This window comes from Pelophylax lessonae, assembly GCF_965119305.1.
Source record: "Pelophylax lessonae genome assembly, chromosome: 6".
Lineage (NCBI taxonomy): Eukaryota > Metazoa > Chordata > Amphibia > Anura > Ranidae > Pelophylax > Pelophylax lessonae.
Genome location: NC_138773.1, coordinates 315,396,095 through 315,419,228, shown reverse-complemented (window position 1 = coordinate 315,419,228; position 23,134 = coordinate 315,396,095). Strand labels below are relative to the sequence as shown.

Below are 23,134 nucleotides of genomic sequence, written 5' to 3'. Positions count from 1 at the left end.
CATGGCATGGATGTGGCCCAGATGAGCACTGACATGACATGGCATGGATGTGGCATTGATGTGACATGGATGAGCACTGACGTGGCATGGATGTGGCACAGATGAGCACTGACATGTCATGAATGTGGCATGGATTACCACTGACATGGCATGGATGTGGCATGGATGAGCACTGACTTGGGATTGATGAGCACTGACGTGGCATGGATAAGCACTGATGTGGCATGGATGTGGGACAGACGAGCACTGATGTGGCATGGGTGTGGCACGGATGAGCACTGACATGGCATGGATGTGGCACGGATGAGCACTGACGTGGTGTGGATGTGGCAAGGATGAGCACTGATGTGGCACGGATGTGGCATAGATGTAGCGCGGATGAGCACTGACATGGCATGAATGTGGCATGGATTACCACTGACGTGGCATGGATGTGGCATGGATGAGCACTGACATGGCATTGATGAGCACTGACGTGGCATGGATGAGCACTGACATGGCACGGATGAGCACTGGCGTGGCATGTATGAGCACTGATGTGGCATGGATGAGCACTGAGGTGGCCTGGAAAAGCATTGAGGTGGCATGGATGGACATATACGTGGCACGGGTGGGCATGGGTGAGGCACGGATGTGGCACGGATGAGGCATGGATGTGGCACAGATGAGGCAAGGATGAGGCACAGTTGAGGTATGGAGGAGGCAGAGGAGGAGTGCAGTTTCTCTCCTCTCATCGCACACTGTACCAATCGTTGTGTACAGTGTGCGAGGAGAGAAATGAACCGGACATGCGCCGGTTTGTTGACAAGTAGAAAAAAGAAAAAGGCGCCACTCAGTGAAGCAAATGTAACTAGTTTAATGACGCACTTTAAAACTTACATGAAGGCAGAAGTAAATCGTCATGGCCCGGCGTCCCGAAGTCCTGGCGTCCTTACTGATCTACGGTGTGCCCGCCCTCAGGGCTGCCAGCAGCCTGACCAATCGCAGAATTAGATCAGAACGAGGCCGTGCACTTGGTACATCTACTATCAGTCTGGCTGCATTTCATCCACCAAGACTTTCTTGTATTGAAGATCCATCCCCCAGCAAGAGCGCCCATCCATCTTTTTCTTTCTGGGTTTGTTGACAAGTGATCAGTCCGTCATTGGACGGAGCGATCATGTGTTAAAGGGCCGCTGTCACGTGTGTAGTCTCAAAATCTTGCTGGTTAAACCCCTTCCTGCCCAACCCCAGCGTCCCGGGGACCCGGCACATCACGGATTGTGGTAAAGGGCCAACCCCATCCGTTAGGGTGTGTAGTCTCAAAATCTTGCTGGTTAAACCCCTTCCTGCCCAACCCCAGCGTCCCGGGGACCCGGCACATCACGGATCGTGGTAAAGGGCCAACCCAACCCGTTGGGGTGTGTAGTCTCAAAATCTTGCTGGTTAAACCCCTTCTTGCCCAACCCCAGCGTCCCGGGGACCCGGCGCATCACAGATTGTGGTAAAGGGCCAACCCCACCTGTTGGGGTGTGTAGTCTCAAAATCTTGCTGGTTAAACCCCTTTTTGCCCAACTCCAGCGTCCCGGGGACCCGGCGCATCACAGATCGTGGTAAAGGGCCAACCCCACCCGTTGAGGTGTGTAGTCTCAAAATCTTGCTGGTTAAACCCCTTCCTGCCCAACCCCAGCGTCCCGGGGACCCGGCACATCACGGATCGTGGTAAAGGGCCAACCCAACCCGTTGGGGTGTGTAGTCTCAAAATCTTGCTGGTTAAACTCCTTCTTGCCCAACCCCAGCGTCCCGGGGACCCGGCGCATCACAGATTGTGGTAAAGGGCCAACCCCACCTGTTGGGGTGTGTAGTCTCAAAATCTTGCTGGGTAAACCCCTTTTTGCCCAACTCCAGCGTCCCGGGGACCCGGCGCATCACAGATCGTGGTAAAGGGCCAACCCCACCCGTTGGGGTGTGTAGTCTCAAAATCTTGCTGGTTAAACCCCTTCCTGCCCAACCCCAGCGACCCGGGGACCCGGCGCATCACGGATCATGGTAAAGGGCCAACCCAACCCGTTGGGGTGTGTAGTCTCAAAATCTTGCTGGTTAAACCCCTTCTTGCCCAACCCCAGCGTCCCGGGGACCCGGCGCATCACAGATCGTGGTAAAGGGCCAACCCCACCCGTTGGGGTGTGTAGTCTCAAAATCTTGCTGGTTAAACCCCTTTTTGCCCAACCCCAGCGTCCCGGGGACCCGGCGCATCATGGATCGTGGTAAAGGGCCAATGACAGCGGCCCTTTACTACATGATCGCTCCGTCCAAGGACAGAGCGATCACTTGTCAACAAACCGAGAAAAAAACTGGGAGGCCAGTTCATGGGGTATTTTCTTTCTTTCTAAAAGCTAAACTTCTCTTTAAATAGCTCCACAAAACACAAAGCTGGAAGCTGCGAATGAGAAGGAGCCGGCACACGTACAGCTCACACAGCTAGAACCACTAAAATACCAGAATTTTCCGCACGCTCAGAAATTAAACTGTATATTATGTGCGAGCAATTTGCAATCAGCTGTCCGCTTCGGTGACTCCTGCTGCACGGCTTCAAATGGTCTCTGCTGGTCTTTAATGGTGGACACCAGCTGCCATATCATCTGCCTGCCGTGTTCATCACAACAGCTCCTTTCAAAGAGGAAGGCCATTCTCGCTCCGGCTAATCTCGGGCGCAGGTGACGATGGTTAAAATTTGAAGCAGCAGACTCCATTAGAAGGCTGAAGGCAGGCCGCGTTCCTCATACCGAGCTGAAGCAAATTGGGCTCCCGCCGCTTGGAACGGCTTGATGTCTCTGCTAATCCGCTCTAGAAGGGAACGGCGGTGAAATATTTAAGGACGGTGTTAAATATGAATGGAGAGGCGGCATGGCTTACCGGTTAGATTGCAGTAGACGCGCACGGGGCCGAGAGGCCCGCTGCCATCCGAGTCGATGTAGTAGTAGTCGGACGGGTAACCCTTGTGCTTGTAGGCCTCACACGATTGTTCGTAGAGAGCTGTAAAAGAGGTAAATAGTTCAATGAATCGGAATAACTGGAATTTCAAATACATTGGGGAAGCTTCACAATATAATGTGTATTTCTCCTTATAATGGATTCCATTCCTTGTCTGCAGATTTTCTTTCATCTTCACTTTCCCTCAAAAGTTTAAAGAGGAATTCCAGGTATGGATATTTTATACATAGTTACATACACTATATTACCAAAAGTATTGTGACTCCTGCCTTTATATGTACTTTAATGGCATCCCAGTCTTAGTCTGTAGGGTTCCATTATGGGTTGGCCCACCGTTTGCAGCTATAACAGCTTCAACTCTTCTGGGAAGGCTGTCCACAAGGTTTAGGAGTGTGTCTATGGGAATGTTTGACCATTCTTCCAGAAGTGCATTTGTGAGGTCAGGCACTGATGTTGGAGAGAAGGCCTGACTCACAGTCTCCACTTATATTCATCCCAAAGGTGTTCTATTGGGTTGAGGTCAGGACTCTGTGCAGGCCAGTCAAGTTCCCCCACCCCAAACTCGCTCACCCATGTCTTTATGGACCTTGCTTTGTGCACTAACCCAAATCATTTGGTGGAGGGGGGATTATGGTGTGGGGTTGTTTTTCAGGGGTTGGGCTTGGCCCCTTAGTTCCAGTGAAGGGAAATCTTAAGGCATCAGCATACCAAGTAATTTTGGACAATTTTATGCTCCCAAATTTGTGGGAAGAGTTTGGGGATGGCCCCTTCCTGTTCCAACATGACTGCTCACCAGTGCACAAAGCAAGGTCCATAAAGACATGGATGAACGAGTTTGGGGTTGGATGAACTTGACTGGCTTGCACAGAGCCCTGACCTCAACCCAATAGAACACCTTTGGGATGAATTAGAGCGGAGATTGCGACCCAGGCCTTCTCATCCAACATCAGTGCCTGACCTCACAAATGCGCTTCTGGAAGAATGGTCAAACATTCCCATAGACACATTTCTAAACCTTGTGGACAGCCTTCCCAGAAGAGTTGAAGCTGTTATAGCTGTAAAGGGTGGGCCAACTCAATATTGAACCCTACAGACTAAGACTGGGATGCCATTAAAGTTCATGTGCGTGTAAAGGCAGGCGTCCCAATACTTTTGACAATATAGTGCATATTGGTGCAGCTTGGACCAATGTAACTATTATATACCATCAGTGGCATAGCGTGGGTTGTCAGCACCCGGGGCAAGGCAAGTAATTTGCGCCCCCTAACCCGCGGGATTTTAGCACTTGAGTCTCTTCCACTAGATTAGTTAAAGAAACCCTTACCCCCTAAGCACATGTATTGTTTGTTATGAAAATACTGATGTAATTACTAATTAAAGTAAAATGCATCTAAATACAAGTTTGAATGACCAGCGTGCCCCCTTTCAATGCAGAATGACCAGCGTGCCCCCTTTTTAATGCAGAATGACCAGCGTGCCCCCTTTCAATGCAGAATGACCAGCGTGCCCCCTTTCAATGCGGAATGACCAGCGTGCCCCCTTTCAATGCAGAGAGACCAGCGTGCCCCCTTTCAATGCAGAGAGTTCATCGTGCCCCCTTTCAATGCAGACAGACCAGCGTGCCCCCTTTCAATGCAGAATGACCAGCGTGCCCCCTTTTAATGCAGAGAGACCAGCGTGCCCCTTTTCAATGCAGAATGACCAGCGTGCCCCCCTTCAATGCAGAATGACCAGCGTGCCCCCTTTCAATGCGGAATGACCAGCGTGCCCCCTTTCAATGCAGAGAGACCAGCCTGCCCCCCTTCAATGCAGAGAGTTCATCGTGCCCCCTTTCAATGCAGACAGACCAGCGTGCCCCCTTTCAATGCAGAATGACCAGCGTGCCCCCTTTTAATGCAGAGAGACCAGCGTGCCCCCTTTCAATGCAGAATGACCAGCGTGCCCCCTTTTTAATGCAGAATGACCAGCGTGCCCCCTTTCAATGCAGAATGACCAGCGTGCCCCCTTTCAATGCGGAATGACCAGCGTGCCCCCTTTCAATGCAGAGAGACCAGCGTGCCCCCTTTCAATGCAGAGAGTTCATCGTGCCCCCTTTCAATGCAGACAGACCAGCGTGCCCCCTTTCAATGCAGAATGACCAGCGTGCCCCCTTTTAATGCAGAGAGACCAGCGTGCCCCTTTTCAATGCAGAATGACCAGCGTGCCCCCCTTCAATGCAGAATGACCAGCGTGCCCCCTTTCAATGCGGAATGACCAGCGTGCCCCCTTTCAATGCAGAGAGACCAGCCTGCCCCCCTTCAATGCAGAGAGTTCATCGTGCCCCCTTTTAATGCAGAGAGACCAGCGTGCCCCCTTTCAATGCAGAATGACCAGCGTGCCCCCTTTTTAATGCAGAATGACCAGCGTGCCCCCTTTCAATGCAGAATGACCAGCGTGCCCCCTTTCAATGCGGAATGACCAGCGTGCCCCCTTTCAATGCAGAGAGACCAGCGTGCCCCCTTTCAATGCAGAGAGTTCATCGTGCCCCCTTTCAATGCAGACAGACCAGCGTGCCCCCTTTCAATGCAGAATGACCAGCGTGCCCCCTTTTAATGCAGAGAGACCAGCGTGCCCCTTTTCAATGCAGAATGACCAGCGTGCCCCCCTTCAATGCAGAATGACCAGCGTGCCCCCTTTCAATGCGGAATGACCAGCGTGCCCCCTTTCAATGCAGAGAGACCAGCCTGCCCCCCTTCAATGCAGAGAGTTCATCGTGCCCCCTTTCAATGCAGACAGACCAGCGTGCCCCCTTTCAATGCAGAATGACCAGCGTGCCCCCTTTTAATGCAGAGAGACCAGCGTGCCCCTTTTCAATGCAGAATGACCAGCGTGCCCCCCTTCAATGCAGAGAGATCATAGTGCCCCCTTACAATGCAGACAGATCAGCAACAGCGGCTTATCCTCAGTTCCCCACATCTCCTTGAGTCCTCCTGCCTCCTCCTCGGCCAATGGCATGCGTTCGCCTTTCGGCCAATCAGGAAGCGGGTCTGGGACCCACTTCCTGATAGGCCAGGAGGATCCATGTGACAATAGCAAATTTTCATTCGCTATTGTCACACAATGCGTGGGCTCGGGGCGCACTGCTCTGCGCCCCGGTCCACCCTTTTTTAAAGCCTATTAGAGCCTCTGGCTCTAATCAGGCGATTAAAAAAAAAACCCACTCTGTGACAGCGCCGGGCTGCTGACTTACTCGCTGCGAAATTGACCAGTGAGGAGAGGCAGCATAGGCGGGCTTGGCTTGCAACGCCACCCCACCCTACACCAATGGAAAGGTGAGGCACAGTCCAGCCCTGCCCCGACCCGCCATTTTCAGCCATAGGGCAGCCGCACTGGACATCTCCCAGCCTAAAGATGGAGGCAGCCACAGACAGTGTGTGAACTGTGTATGTCAGAGTAAGACAGACAGAGTGACACTGCAGATGAGCCCCCCCAGATGTTGTGCCCGGTGCGGCCGCCCCCCCCTGCACCCCCCACACTACGCCACTGTATACCATACTTGTGGGATCCCTCTAGAACCCTGGTGCCCAACCTGCGGCCTGGGGGCCACCCGTGGCCCTTTGATATGTGATGTATGGCCCTCGGATCTCAGCAGTCTGTAGTGGGAACATTGATTAGGGTAATAGCATTGATCTCTACTAGCCATGTTCCCAGTTTCCTATTGGTTTCTGTAGCATGTCCCCAGCCAAAAATGTGGGTCATTTGAATTTTAACTCATTATAAATGGAATCTTTAAAGCTGGGTGGTTTGTTTAGCGATTGGACAGCTAGATCTTACAGTGTATGGCTCCTATCAGCTCTTTGGATATATTTTGTTATTTCTATACATCCTATTCTATCAGCTTTTATATTTTTGAAATTTGTATCATTTCTTTACATTTTATTCTTATTAGGTCCAAAGAAATATATATATACTTTTAAACCTCAAAAAAATCCCCTAAAAATGGGGGGTTGTCTTATACGCCGAGTATAATATTTCCAAGGTAACCTAAGTATAAGTATTACCGGTAGATGTAATCTCTCAAGACGCTGGCTGTGTGGGAATCCTGTACCGGTATACCGCATGTACCGTAGCTTCAGCTACATACAGTGTACCGCACTGAGCCAATCAGGGAGAGCGATGTATTCTATTATTGAATGCAAAGCCTGCTCGGATTGGCGGAGTAACATCAGCCCGCCTCTTTGACTCTGCCAATCCGAGCAGGCTTTGCATTTAATAATAGAATACATCGCTCACTGTGATTGGCTCAGCGCGGTACACTGTATGTAGCCGAAGCTACGGTACATACGGTATGCTGGTACAGGATTCCGGCACAGCCAGCGTCTTGAGATTACATCTACTGGTAATACTTAGGGTACCTTGGAGATATTATGAGAGATTACATGTATTACAGTACTTGGGGTACCTTGGAGATCTATGAGAAGTCTGATGATTTCCAATGGTGTTGCCTTGCTTCGGAAAGTGAGGTAGTCTTATACGGCGAGTATAGCCCAAAACCTATGTTTTAACTTGAAAATTATAGGGGTCGTCTTATACGCCCAGTCGTCTTATACACCGGAAAATAGGGTATATATTTTTTTAACCTGTATGTCTTATTTTATAATAAGTATCATTATTCTTAGTAGAATTATCACCAATATAAATTTCATTATCTTTTGTACCATTTTACGATTGTACAATCAGATTGTATAATGTATGGTTCAATTACATTTATTATTTTACTTTCATACATTTATTCCTTTTAGATACATTTATTTCCAAGAATGTATTATTTTAAAGATTGTGATTATAAGTATCATTGTCAGTAGTAATATCATTATTATGATAATTAATAAAAATAATATTATTCGTATTACTATGCCATTATTCAGATTTTTTATTTTCTTATTTTATTTATTTTTTATTTTGTATTACGACTGTACAATCAGATTGTATGATCATTTATGGTTCAATTTATACACATACCAGTTTCGGGAGTTTTTATTTATTTATTTTTTCTCTTTCTCTTAACATCTCATCTACAATGTATCATTTTAATAATAATGATGATGATTATTATTAGTGTTGTTATATTATTACCAATTTTTTTTTTTTCTTCCTTTAGCACCCATATTCTTATTTTTGTCCGCCGGCGGTGCGCGCTCGCCCCCTAGCTGCAGGCTCGCGACCGACGTACAGTTATGTCGGTTCGCGCAGGAGGGTCTGCCTGCCGCAGTAAAACCCAGTGATTTCCAGTGAATACCATTAATAATCACGTGATTATGAGCCCGCGGTCTCGGTGGCATGTGCGCGGCGCAGCAACCGCACTCCCGCTGTAATTAGACACAGTGGGAGCCAGAACGCGGGAGGAGCATGCGCGATCACCGCCGGCCTCCCACAATCTTCGCAGAAACTGACAGGAGAGCCGCCTGCCCAGTTTGCAGGGATAAGAAAGAGATTGTTCCCTTTGCACAGAGTCCTGTGTTGATTGCCAACACATCGTTCTGGGCTGTGATTGGACACAGCTGATCAGCAGGGCCCAGCTGTGGATTATTGGACAGGACTTGCTAACAGTCTCCCGCTGCAGGTGCATTGCTAACACATATTGTCCGCATTACCGTGTGTTGTGGTAACACGCATGATCATGCATGCGTTATGCCATCCTGGCCATGAAAGGATTAAACGTTTAATTGTCCGTGACAATTTATTTTTCCTCCTTCCCCTAATGTGTCATGCCTGGAAACCCTTCAAAACATTCCTGTCTCTAACGAGTATATTGAGACGCCGAATAACGACTCTAATTTATATCTCAATAGGATTTCAGGTGCTGAGGCTGAGTCAGCATCTCCGTACTGCCTCTCCTTCCACGCCATCCTCCTTTCTAATGAGCGCATCAAATATAATTGGGTAACGTTAAAAATCACCTCCTGGGAAGGTATAAAGAGTCTTTTTTTTTCCCCTGCAAAAAAAGTAGTTCCTGGAATTTCTGAAAAGTTTAAATTTTATCAAAATCAACCACAAACGTCCTCACATCATTTAATTGGCTCTTGATGGAAATTACGGCACTCAGAAAAGCCGCATTTGACATCAGCGATGTCGAGGAATGTTTCAGATTAATTTAATGTGTCAGTGATGCGTATACCAGGATAGAAATGTTAAATTTAACTACTTCCAGCCAAGGCCAATTCTGGCATTTTTCTCCTACATGTAAAAATCATCATTGTTTTGCTAGAAAATTATTCAGAACCTCCAAACATTTCATACATTTATATATATATATCTATATATATATATATATCTATATATATATATATATATATATATATATACACAGTGCCTTTCAAAGGTATTCGCCCCCTTGAACTTTGCGACCTTTTGCCACATTTCAGGCTTCAAACATAAAGATATAAAACTGTAATTTTTGTGAAGAAACAACAACAAGTGGGACACAATCATGAAGTGGAACGAAATTTATTGGATATTTCAAACTTTGTTAACAAATAAAAAACTGAAAAATTGGGCGTGCAAAATTATTCAGCCCCTTTACTTTCAGTGCAGCAAACTCTCTCCAGAAGTTCAGTGAGGATCTCTGAATGATCCAATGTTGACCTAAATGACTAATGATGATAAATAGAATCCACCTGTGTGTAATCAAGTCTCTGTATGACTGCACCTGCACTGCGATAGTCTCAGAGGTCCGTTTAAAGCACAGAGAGCATCATGAAGAACAAGGAACACACCAGGCAGGTCCGAGATACTGTTGTGGAGAAGTTTAAAGCCAGATTTGGATACAAAAAGATTTCCCAAGCTTTAAACATCCCAATGAGCACTGTGCAAGCGATAATATTGTAATGGAAGGAGTATCAGACCACTGCAAATCTACGAAGACCTGGCCGTCCCTCTAAACTTTCAGCTCATACAAGGAGAAGACTGATCAGAGATGCAGCCAAGAGGCCCATGATCACTCTGGATGAACTGCAGAGATCTACAGCTGAGGTGGGAGACTCTGTCCATAGGACAACAATCAGTCATATACTGCACAAATCTGGCCTTTATGGAAGAGTGGCAAGAAGAAAGCCATTTCTTAAAGATATCCATAAAAAGTGTCATTTAAAGTTTGCCACAAGCCACCTGGGAGACACCAAACATGTGGAAGAAGGTGCTCTGGTCAGATGAAACCAAAATCAAACTTTTTGGCAACAATGCAAAACTTTATGTTTGGCATAAAAGCAACACAGCTCATCAACCTGAACACACCATCCCCACTGTCAAACATGGTGGTGGCAGCATCATGATGTGGGCCTGCTTTTCTTCAGCAGGGACAGGGAAGATGGTTATAATTGATGGGAAGATGGATGGAGCCAAATACAGGACCATTCTGGAAGAAAACCTGATGGAGTCTGCAAAAGACCTGAGACTGGGACAGAGATTTGTCTTCCAACATGACAATGATCCAAAACATAAAGCAAAATCTACAATGGACTGGTTCACAAATAAACATATCCAGGTGTTAGAATGGCCAAGTCAAAGTCCAGACCTGAATCCAATCGAGAATCTGTGGAAAGAACTGAAAACTGCTGTTCACAAACGCTCTCCATCCAACCTCACTGAGCTCGGCTGTTTTTCAAGGAGGAATGGGCAAACATTTCAATCTCTCGATGTGCAAAACTGATAGAGACATACCCCAAGCAACTTACAGCTGTAATCGCAGCAAAAGGTGGCGCTACAAAGTATTAACTTAAGGGGGCTGAATAATTTTGCACGCCCAATTTTTCAGTTTTTTATTTGTTAAAAAAGTTTGAAATATCAAATAAATTTCGTTCCACTTCATGATTGTGTCTCACTTGTTGATTCTTCACAAAAAATTACAGTTTTATATCTTTATGTTTGAAGCCTGAAATGTGGCAAAAGGTCGAAAAGTTCAAGGGAGCCAAATACTTTCGCAAGGCACTGTATATATATATATATATATATATACACACATGACATACAACATACAAAGTTGCAATGACCACCATTTTATTCCCTAAGGTCTCTGCTAAGTTAAAAAAAAAAAAAAAAATATATATATATATATATATATATATATATATATATATATATTAAATATAGTATATATTTCCTTGGTACTTGGCATGCTACTTGACTACACACCCTGGCCTGCTACTTGACTACACTCTGCCTGCTTTCTTGGTATGGACCTTGGCCTGCTACTTGACTATGCTCTGACTGCTTTCCTTGATACTGACCTTGGCCTGCTACTTTACTACACTCTGCCTGCTTTCCTGGTACTTACCTTGGCCTGCTACTTGACTATGTTCTGCCTACTTTCCTGGTACTGGCCTTGGCCTGCTTCTTGACTACACTCTGCCAGCTTTCCTTGGTACTGACTCTGGCCTGCTACTTGACTACATTCTGCTTGCTTTCCTGGTATGGACCTTGGCCTGCTACTTGACTACATTCTGCCAGCTTTCCTTGGTACCAGCCTTGGCCTGCTACTTGACTATGCTCTGCCTGCTTTTCTGGTACTGACCTCAGCATGCTACTTGACTACACTTTGCCTGCTTTCCTTGGTACTGACCTTGGTCTGCTACTTTATTATGCTTCCTCCTGCCTAACTGTGCATGACCCTGGCTTGCCTTGACCATGTCTCTGATCCTGGCTGTCACCTGTATTTGCTTCTGAGTGTACTCCTGCTCAAGTCTTCACACTGTGCTCCCAAGGTTCTTCACTTGGGTGCCAACCTGCAGTCTACCAAATCACAATCCTGTTGCTCAGCTACCAGCTGCTTTGAGCCTCTATCTCTTTCACCACATTCAGGGGTGCTTGAACAAAAGCCACAAGGGAAGCCCTTGTCAGCTCAACCTGTTACAAAGGCACGTGACACACTTTATTTTAGACCCAATGATGACATTTCTTCACTGCTTCACTATGCAATGCAGGTAGATGGTGGTAGGAGCCATATGTTCCTTAAAACATCACAGCATCCTGCCTCAGTACTCCTCTCAAAAGCCCTCAGTCCTGATGGAAGCGGTGGGCTGGCTCTTGGGAAGAGTTATGCAAATATCAAAATGCCTTGATGGATGGGAGTCAGCCTGGAGGACTGGGCATTCCTAGGCAGGCTGTATTTGCATTCCACTCTAGGAAAAACCCTTATGTTACACTGAGCCAGAGACAGCCAGGCTGGATGCTGAAAGTCCTCCAGCCAGGAAACAGTGCAGACTCTGTCTGCCTTCTAATGCACATTGTGCAAAGCTTACAGTGTGCAGTGAAATCAGAGGAAGCTATTTCAGTGCGGAAGAGGAGTCGGTACAACTGGGCAAGACTGAAGGTTAGGCTGGAGGTCAGATTTAAAATCACCATACCCAGGGTCCGGCTTTTAAAAATTATTTTTGGGCTGAGTGGATAATTGCACTTTTCTCTTGGTCAGATGTGTGGCTACGCGTTTCATTAGTTTTAGTAACACCATCCCTTACCAATCATCAATCAGTTTATCCGTTCATTCTCTATAGAGTTTGAGTGAAAACCTCGGAGGAGTTTCTTTTTTAGTTAGTCCTCTGGATTAGCAATGCATGATCTAGCATTTGGCTGTGGCATTAGCCAAGTTTGTCCTAGTCACAGTTTAGCCGCTAATCTTTCCCCACGCGGCCCCCTTTCCTGCAAAATAACAGATGGACGATGGCGGCAGCCAATTGTTTCATTACCAGCTTTGGCTCCAAAAAATAAAAAAATAAAAAAACCTTAAAACACACCTTTATTAGGAGAGACAGGAAAAGTGTACTTACAGCTATGGCAAGTGGCGTCGGCGTAGCCCGTGTCTCCGCAGTCGCAGTGGAAGGCGCTCCAAGTCTGTGAGCACGCTCCTCCGTGTTCGCAGTAATTTGGCAGGCATCTGTTGGAAACAAAAAAAGTCCACAGAGTCTGGGTTGGTGAGTGTCACAGGGAAGCAGCTGAAAGCAAAAAAAAAAAAGAAACGACTTTCCAAACGAGGCGGACAGTTAATTAGCTGTGGAGAGACTGAACGAGATCTGAGCAAATCAATAATTTCAAATGCCGGATACTCTTGAAATTGATGAACCAGATACAGCAAATTACTAAATAAAAGTCAACCGCTCTCACAAAAGACGCTCGCTTTACACTCAATTACAAACTACGTTATTTTTTTTTTTAAATGTTATTTATTTTTTTATTTTTTTTCTTGGCGAAATATCAGACCGGAGAGAGAAGCCGCTGGAAGCGCAGAATAAATTTAATAGAAATCTGCATAACAAAAGGAATGTGTGAATCCATGTATTTTAATCAGCGCCGGCTTATTTAACTCCAAGAGCTGATAGACTCCGGCAGTCAATTATTCCGAAGCTTTCATTAGACAAACGAGGCATTCCGTGATTTACAGTAGAGTCTGAGGATTGTACACCATGTGACAAGTATGGATATTAAAGATCACAAAAAGAATTATTCTCTACAATAGATAGACACATGGAAAGGAAGACAGAGACCTGTACATACGCTTCACAATCTGGGGCTGATAATAAATAGAGAATGTGACTGGATATAAGATCATATAGATATAGATGATATAGAGAGATATATAGATGATATACAGTAGATCTAGGAGATATAGATACGGATACTATAAAGAAGATATGGATATAGATGATATAGATGTACATGATATAGATACAGATACTGTAAAGAAGATACGGATATAGATGATATAGATGTACATGATATAGATACAGTACCTTGAAAAAGTATTCATATTGCTTTAAATTTTCCACATTTTGTCATGTTACAAACAAAAACGTAAATGTAATTTATTGGGATTGTAAGTGATAGAGTAGTGGTCTTCAAACTGTGACCCGGGGGCCGGATGTGACCCTTTGCTTGCCTTTATCCGACCCTTGTGACATTATTCCCCCCACTGTCAGCAACAGTGGGGCATAGTCCCTGTCACTGACATGGACAATGGGACACAATGGGGCACTATTCTTCCCACTGACACCAATGATGGTGCACTATTCCTCCCACAAATACCAATGATGGGGCACGATTCTCTCCATTGACACCAATTATGGGATACTATTCCTCTGACTAATACCAATGATGGGGCACTATTCTTCCCACTGACACCAATGATGGGGCACTATTCCTCCCACAAATACCAATGATGGGGCACTATTCTTTCCATTGACACCAATTATGGGATACTATTCCTCTGACTAATACCAATGATGGGGCACTAATTCCTCCCGCTAACACCAATGATGGGATAATACCAATGATGGGGCACTATTCCTTCCACTGACACCAATGATGGGATGCCATTCCTTCCACTGACACCAATGATGGGGCACTATTCCTCCCACTGGGACCAATGATGGGATACTATTCAATTCCTCCCACTGACACCAATGATGATGCACTATTCCTTCCATTGATACCAGCAATGGGGCACTATTTACTCCCACTGACACCAATGATGGTGCACTATTCCTTCCATTGATACCAGCAATGGGGCACTATTTACTCCCACTGACACCAATGATGGGGCACTATTTCTTCCATTGATACCAGCAATGAGGCACTATTACTCCCACTAAAACCAATGATAGGGCACTATTCCTCCCACTGACACCAATGATGGTGAACTATTCTTCCCATTGACACCAATGATGGGATACTATTCCTCCCACTAATACCAATGATGGTGCACTATTCTTCGCGCTGACACCAATGATGGTGCACTATTCCTTCCATTGATACCAGCAATGGGGCACTATTTACTCCCACTGACACCAATGATGGGGCACTATTTCTCCCACTGACACCAATGATGGGGCACTATTCCCCCCACTGACACCAATGATGGGGCACTATTCCTCCCACTGACACCAATGATGGGGCACTATTCCCCCCACTGACACCAATGATGGGGCACTATTCCTCCCACTGACACCAATGATGGGGCACTATTCCTCCCACTGACATCAATGATGGGGCACTATTCCTCCCACTGACACCAATGATGGTGCACTATTCTTCCCATTGACACCAATGATGGGTCACTTTTCCTTCTATTGATACCAGCAATGGGGCACTATTCCTCCTACTGACTTTAACAATGGGGTGCTATTCCTTCCACTGACACCAATGATGGCACACTATTCCTCCCATTGATACAAGCAATGGGGCACTATTGATCCCACTGACACCAACAATGGGGAGCAATTACTCCCACTGACACCAACAATGGGGAGCGATTACTCCCACTGACACCAACAATGGGCCAATATTACTCCCCCTGACACCAAGGATGGGGCACAATTCCTGCTGTTTTAACCAATGATGGAGCACTTTTACTTTTCCTAATATCAATGAAGGGGCATTGTTTACTCTGACACCAGGACCTTTTCAACTCCCAACGGCCACAGTCTGGCCCACCTAAAGTATGAAGAACAGTAAACTGGCCCATTGTTTAGAATGTTTGGAGACCCCCTGTGATAGACCAACACAAAGTGGCACATAATTGTGAAGTGGAAGGAAAATTATAAATGGTTGTCTACATTTTTTTACAAATATGTGAAAAGTGTGGCTGCATTTGTATTCACCCCCCGGAGTCAATAGTTCATAGAACCGCCTTTCCCTGCAATTACAGCTGCAAGTCTTTTTTGGGGATGTCTCTACCAGCTTTGTACGTTTAGAGAGGGACATTGTTGTCCATTCTTCTTTGCAAAATAGCTCAAGCTCTGTCAGATTGGATGGAGAGCATCTGTGAACAGCAATTTTGAAGTCTTGCCACAGATTCTCAGGTGGATTTAGGTCTGGACTGTGACTGGGCCATTCTAACACATGAGTATGCTTTGATGTAAACCCTTCCATTGTATCTCTGGCTGGATGTTTTGGGTCATTGTCCTACTGGAAGATGAACCTCCGCCCCAGTCTCAAGTCTTTTGCAGATACGAACATGTTTTCTTCTAAGATTGCCCTGTATTTGGCTCCATCCAGCTCTGAAGAATCCAAAAAAGTAGACCGCACTCAGGAAAGTAAGATGAAAACAATCAAAACTCCTTTATTCTTCTTCGGTGTAGCAGACAGACAGTACAATGCACATAACAGACGTGCCCGGTTAACGCGTTTCACGAATTAAATCGCTTACTCATAACCATACACTGTGGAGCTGTGGAAGCCGACGTACATTTGTAGGTAAACCAAGGAAAAGGGAGGTGACCGAAGAATGTAATTACTTGCACCTAGAATTGATTAATTGATGAGAAACAGATGTAAGTTCAGCAAGTCCACAGTCCCACGGTGAAAGGCAGATATCTATCTATCTGCCTTTCACCGTGGGACTGTGGACTTGCTGAACTTACATCTGTTTCTCATCAATTAATCAATTCTAGGTGCAAGTAATTACATTCTTCGGTCACCTCCCTTTTCCTTGGTTTACCTACAAATGTACGTCGGCTTCCACAGCTCCACAGTGTATGGTTATGAGTAAGCGATTTAATTCGTGAAACGCGTTAACCGGGCACGTCTGTTATGTGCATTGTACTGTCTGTCTGCTACACCGAAGAAGAATAAAGGAGTTTTGATTGTTTTCATCTTACTTTCCTGAGTGCGGTCTACTTTTTTGGATTCTTCATAGCTTGGACGGCGGATCTGACCAGCACCACCCGTTGAACTAACACCTGAGCGGCTCTCTCTTTGTTGTCAATCCATCCAGCTCTGACCAGCTTCCCTGTCCCTACTGAGGAGTGACATTACGGAAGGGATGAGCATGGATTTAGAATCTGTGTGGGTAGAACTCCATAGGGAAGGAGAAAAGGGCAAAGTAATTGTGGGGGTTTGCTATAGGCCACCTAAACAAGGGGAGGAGGTAGAGCTGGAATTTATATCGTTGTTGGGTAAAGTGGCAAAACTGGGATCAGTCATCATATTGGGGGACTTCAATTATCCCAACATTGGCTGGGAAGAGGGGACTGCACACTCACAGAAGGCCCGTCTATTCACGGAAACCTTACAGGATAACTACATGTCACAGCTGGTGGATTCCCCTACCAGAGAAAACGCAGTCCTGGATCTATTGATCACTAATGACCCAGACATAATCTTGGAGGTAGAAGTCCAGGACAACCTGGGCTCTAGCGATCACAGGATGATCACATTTAGTGTAAATAACAATATAGCAAAGCAAGTGGGGAACATAAGAACCCTAAACTTCATAAGGGCAAACTTTCCAAAATTTTACTCATTGATGGAAAGGGTAAACTGGGACCAAACCCTGGGATCCCTGACCACAGAGGAAAAATGGGAATGCTTTAGGAACATATTAAGCAAATGCATCTTGCAGTGCATTTCTATGGGAAATAAATTTAGAAGAGACAAAGCCAAACCTGGCTGGCTAAACCATAGCGTTAAAAAACTTATTAGGGGGAAAAAATTGGCCTTCAAGAAATATAAATCAGAGGGCACAGTATCGGCTTTACAATACAAGGAGGCAAATAAGAAAAGTAAACACGAAATCAAGATGGCTAAAATCAACTTTGAGAGACAAATAGCAGAGGATAGTAAAAAAAAACCAAAGAAATTATTTAAATATATCAACAGCAAAAAAACTAGGGCTGAGCATATTGCACACATAATTAACGATGATGGGAGGATGGTTACAGAGGACACTGAAAAAGCAACCGTGCTGAATGCTTTTTTCTCGTCAGTCTTTACAAAGAAGGAAAAGGAGGGGTACACTGACCATGACTGTTTGGTTAGTAGTAATACACAGGACTTGCCACTATGGCTAACAGAGGGTGAAATCAGGGAAAGGCTGGATAAACTTAACACAAACAAATCACCAGGCCCGGATGGCGTACATCCGAGAGTACTCAAGGAAATCAGTAAGGTTATATCCAGACCACTGTTCCTGATCTTTGCTGACAGTATTAGGACAGGAGATGTACCAGGGGATTGGAGGAAAGCTAACGTGATTCCGATATTCAAAAAGGGGCAGAGGCATATCCCGGGAAATTATAGGCCTGTCAGTTTGACATCGATAGTATGTAAACTTCTGGAGGGGATGATAAGGGACTATATCGTAGAGTTTGCTAAAGACAACAACATCATCAGCAGTAACCAGCACGGGTTTACAAATGGGCGTTCTTGTCAAACCAATCTCTTAACATTCTACGAGGAGGGGAGCTGTGAGCTAGATAGGGGGAGACAAGTGGATGTGGTGTACTTGGATTTCGCTAAGGCATTTGATACAGTTCCCCACAAGCGCTTAATTTATAAAATAAGGTCTGCAGGTATCGACAGCAGGGTTTGCTCTTGGATACGGAACTGGCTAAAAGGGCGTGTCCAAAGGGTGGTAATAAACAGCGCATACTCAGGCTGGTCTGAGGTTGTAAGCGGGGTCCCCCAAGACTCAGTCCTGGGACCAACCTTGTTCAATTTATTCATAAACAACATTGAGGTCGGGATCAGTAGTTCGTTATCAGTTTTTGCAGATGACACAAAATTGGGCAGGGCAATAACTGCACAGCATGAAGCAGATATCCTACAGAATGACCTGGACAAAATAACGGAGTGGGCAACGACATGGCAAATGAGGTTTAATGTGGAGAAGTGTAAGGTTTTGCACTTGGGGACTAAAAACATAAAAGCACAATACACGTTAGGAGGGGAACCCTTGGGGGAATCAAAAATGGAGAAGGATCTGGGAGTCTTGGTTGATGATAGATTAGGCAACAGCATGCAATGTCGAGCGGCAGCTGCCAAAGCCAGCAGAATATTAGCATGCATAAAGAAAGGGATGTATTCCAGAGATAAGACTATAATCCTTCCACTATATAAAACTCTGGTCCGACCACATCTGGAGTATTCTGTCCAGTTCTGGTCGCCAGTCTTCAGGAGGGATGTGTTGGAGCTGGAGAGAGTCCAGAGAAGGGCAACTAAACTGATTAGGGGATTGGAGGACCTTAATTATGAAGAGCGTCTGCAATCGCTCGATTTATTCTCCCTGGAGAGGAGACGCCTGAGGGGGGACATGATAGCAATTTATAAATATCTCAATGGGGATCTCAGCTTAGAAAAAAAGCTGTTCAGTCGAAGGGATTGCATGAGGACAAGAGGGCATACAATGCGATTAGAGGAGAAGCGTTTTAACCTCAGGCAACGTGGGGGGTTCTTTACTGTTAGGGCTACAAGATTGTGGAATTCTTTACCACAAGAGGTGGTTTCTGCAGGAAGTATGGTGGCTTTCAAAAGACTCTTAGACGTACATCTCAAGGATCAGGACATTCAGGGGTATGTGAGATGATTACAGCCACACACACCTACACAGGTTGAACTGGATGGACTATTGTCTTTATTCAACCTCACCTACTATATAACTATGTACTGAAGAAAAGCATTCCCACAACATGATGCTGCTGCCACCACCATGTTTCACAGTGGGGATAGTGTGTTCAGGGTGATGAGCTGTTGTAGTTTTCTAGATTATAACTGAACGAAGGATGCTTTCTGCATGCACCATAAGCCATTGGTATTAAAATATAACTTTTATTTGGATTCCATAAAACATTTCTTGACTGTATATATGTATAAAAAGGGAGGGTTAGTTTGTTGGTTGGCAAATAGTGTAATGATGATTGATGCACACAATGGTATATTAATCAAGGCATAAAAGAGAAAGGAATAAGGATGGGGAAGGAGGGAACAACCAACCAAAGGAATGACGTTTGTGGCCTGGCCTCCCTTCACAAGGTCCCCTTCACTTCACAAGGTCCCCTTCACTTCTAATACTTCCAGGTACTATCACCTGTGAGATAAACTCCTCCTAGATTTAGGTCCCAAATGACCCACACATCTACTATGACCAGATGGTACTCACAAATCTCTCTCAGAGGCTCTCCTATGAAGCCTGTCTCAATAATACAATGGATATATGAAAAAACACTGCACTATCTATATATCTGAACACAAGCTGCCAGCACTACAATTGACATCATTTTATCTGGATTGTTCCATGGTTTGAGGGGAAGCTGTAAGCAGTCAGAGGCTGAGGATGGTGGATGGAGAGGATTGGAGCAGCTACGAAAATCTATGGATCTAGTCTACGGAAGATTTGGGTCACATGGGGTCAGTGCTAAAGTCAATCTGCAATACACTGCTCATACCTTCCTAGAGAATTTTTCCACGGTGGCCCTGTTGTATGCCATTATATCCAGATGTGTTATGACACAGCCTGATGGAAGATTCCCTAACATTGGAATTCTTACACCTATGAGGATCTTCTGGCCTGTTTGACCCATTTACTATAAGGTACCTGGGTCCATGTTTTCTGGTGAGCGCATATTGTATATACTGGAGTATAAGCCGACTTTTTCAGCATGTTTTTTTATGCTGAAAAAGCTCCCTCTCGGCTTATACTCGAGTCACGGTCTCACTTACCTGTTCTCAGGTCAGTGCGCATGCGCCGCCGCTCGGGAAAGCCTATACACGTCCCGGGCAGACGGCGCATGCGCGGTGAGGTGTTTAAATGTAAAGCGCCTCACCAGAAAGGTAAGTGAGACTCCTCCACAGCCCCTGCATCTCCTCAGGAGATGCAGTGCTGCGGCCATGGTACAGGAGATTCTCCTGTACCATACCATGAATTTGGTTCAGATGGTGTCAAGCGTGTGTGGTGGCAACCAGGTGAGGAGTACAAAGACAAGTGTGTCTTGCCTACAGTCAAGCATGGTGGTGGGAGTGTCATGGTCTGGGACTGCATGAGTGCTGTCGGCACTGGGGAGCTACAGTTCATTGAGGGAACCATGAATGCCAACATGTACTTTAACATACCAAAGCAGAGCATGATCCTCTCCCTTCAGAGACTGGGCCGCAGGGCAGTATTCCAACATGATAATGACCCCCAAACACAAGATGACCACTGCCTTGCTAAAGAAGCTGAGGGTAAAGGTGATGGACTGGCCAAGCATGTCTCCAGACCTAAACCCTATTGAGCATCTGTGGGGCATCCTCAAACGGAAGGTGGAGGAGCGCAAGGTCTCTAACATCCACCAGCTCTGTGATGTCGTCATGGAGGAGTGGAAGAGGACTCCAGTGGCAACCTGTGAAGCTCTGGTGAACTCCATGTCCAAGAGGGTTAAGGCAGTCCTGGAAAATAATGGTGGCCACACAAAATATTGACACATTGGGCCCAATTTGGACATTTTTACTTAGGGGTGCACTCACTTTTGTTGCCAGCGGTTTAGACATTTAGACCCCGTTCACACTGGGGCGACTTGTCAGGCGACCTGGTCGCCTGACAAGTCGCCGTGGGTTGCCTGCCATAGAGTAGCACAGGACCCGTTCTAATAGGAGCGACACAAGTCGCTCCGACTTAGAAAAAGGGTCCTGAGCTTCTTTGGGGCGACCTGGAGCGACCTGCATATGATATGAAGTCCGTGCAGGTCTCTCCGAGGTCGCGGTGCCCGCTGAGCACCGCGACCTCGCAGGTTGCCCCGGCAATTTGGGTCGCTGCAATGTGAACTGGCTCTAATGGCTGTGTGTTGAGTTATTTTGAGGGGACAGCAAATTTACACTGTTATACAAGCTGTACACTCACTACTTTACATTGTAGCAAAGTGTCATTTCTTCAGTGTTGTCACATGAAAAGATAGAATAAAATATTTACAAAAATGTGAGGGGTGTACTTGTAAGATACTGTAGATATACATGATATAAATATAAATATAGATTTAGATATAGAGGAGTCGGACATAGATTTAGATATAGATGGTATAGATCCAGATGATATAGATGATATAGATATTATGAATATTATCTCAAGTGTGGTGCTTTCATCAACTGCAATCTAGCCAGGGAAGTACATTTTCAGGGCTTTGAGCTCACTTTTATTTAAAAGTAAAGTTTCAGAATACCTCACAAAGTTACCCTTGCAGAGATTTTCATCATCAGAGCATACATTTTCCAGCCTACTGGCTCTGAGACATCATAGTCTGTGCTTAATCGCCACTTTGTCTCAGTTGGCTTTGTGACAAATAAAATGACCACTTGGGCTGCATGCTTCACAGCCGCAGCAAAAATGAAACTGCGTGTCACATTCGACAAGTGGTATTGCCAGCAAACACAACAGATTTTAGCGAATGGAACCCATTTTACTGTATGGAACCCATTTTAGTGTATATGGCCACCCTGCAACTGCCCTGCAACCACACGCAATGGTTTTCCTGAAAGGACTTTCTGCACATCCCGTCTGTTCACAGCCAATATTACAGGATCCGGGATCTGTCTGTACACAATTTACAAGTTCAAGGATGAATGAGAATTGGCATAATTGTGCAATATTGACAGGGAGGTTTGGGGTCTATGATTGATTTTATAATTGTCTATGTGTTTCGTGTACAATAAAGTTGTTTTTATGATGCGTTGGTCTAGATTTTTTACATATGTTTTTATAGAGACCCAGTTCTGTGATGGTTTAGTCTTGAGTCCATAACTAGTTTCTATTTTTTTTTTTTTGATTTCTCATGACTATTTGCTAGGGGCTCCCAACCGTACTAGACTTACACGGTGGCCCATGTCTTGGAGTCGAGTGATTTTGGGACCTGCAGGGAGTTTTTGTTTGTAGAACCATATGCAATGCACAAATTGCCGTGTGGCAGTTCAGGATTTTTAGGGTTAAAACGACTCTGTCAAACACCCACCATGGATTGTTTTTCAGAGGGGGGCCACAAGGGTGGTCACCCGTGAGAATGAGCTCCTAGACTAGAGAAATATCCAAGATGAAGAATGGTTATCAATTTGTCTTTAAATTGATTTTATATTCAGCACAGTTTGTATATAATTGAATAAAATGCAGAGAGGAAGATCTCTAGTTACATGTGAAGCGTGTTCAGGTGATAATGAGACACCTCCACTTTACAAACAGCAGATTGCAGCTTTAACATTTGTGAACAATTAGTCTCTCTTTTTTAATTTATTTTTCGCCAGAGGATGTTATACGCAGGTGAGCAAACTCTGCAAGATTGTCTATTTCCTAGAAGCTGTACCCAATCTGAATTCTTATTGCATCTTTTGAAAAGCAACCCACTACTGTAGCCAAATTGCCAAGCATCGTCTAGATGCCTGAATGAACCACCTTCAT

At 45.4% G+C, this 23,134-nt stretch overlaps 1 protein-coding gene across 1 annotated transcript in view; it reads right to left on the bottom strand.

Moving 5' to 3' along the window:
- Positions 1–23,134, bottom strand: part of LOC309558092 (contactin-associated protein-like 5) — a 591,346-nt gene that overhangs the window by 210,117 nt on the left and 358,095 nt on the right. The window contains exons 11-12 of the mRNA XM_082261047.1: positions 12,774–12,880; positions 2,896–3,015 (exon numbers count right to left, since the gene is read on the bottom strand). Of these exons, the coding sequence (XP_082117173.1) occupies positions 2,896–3,015; positions 12,774–12,880 (227 nt within the window). The remainder of the gene's footprint in view (positions 1–2,895; positions 3,016–12,773; positions 12,881–23,134) is intronic.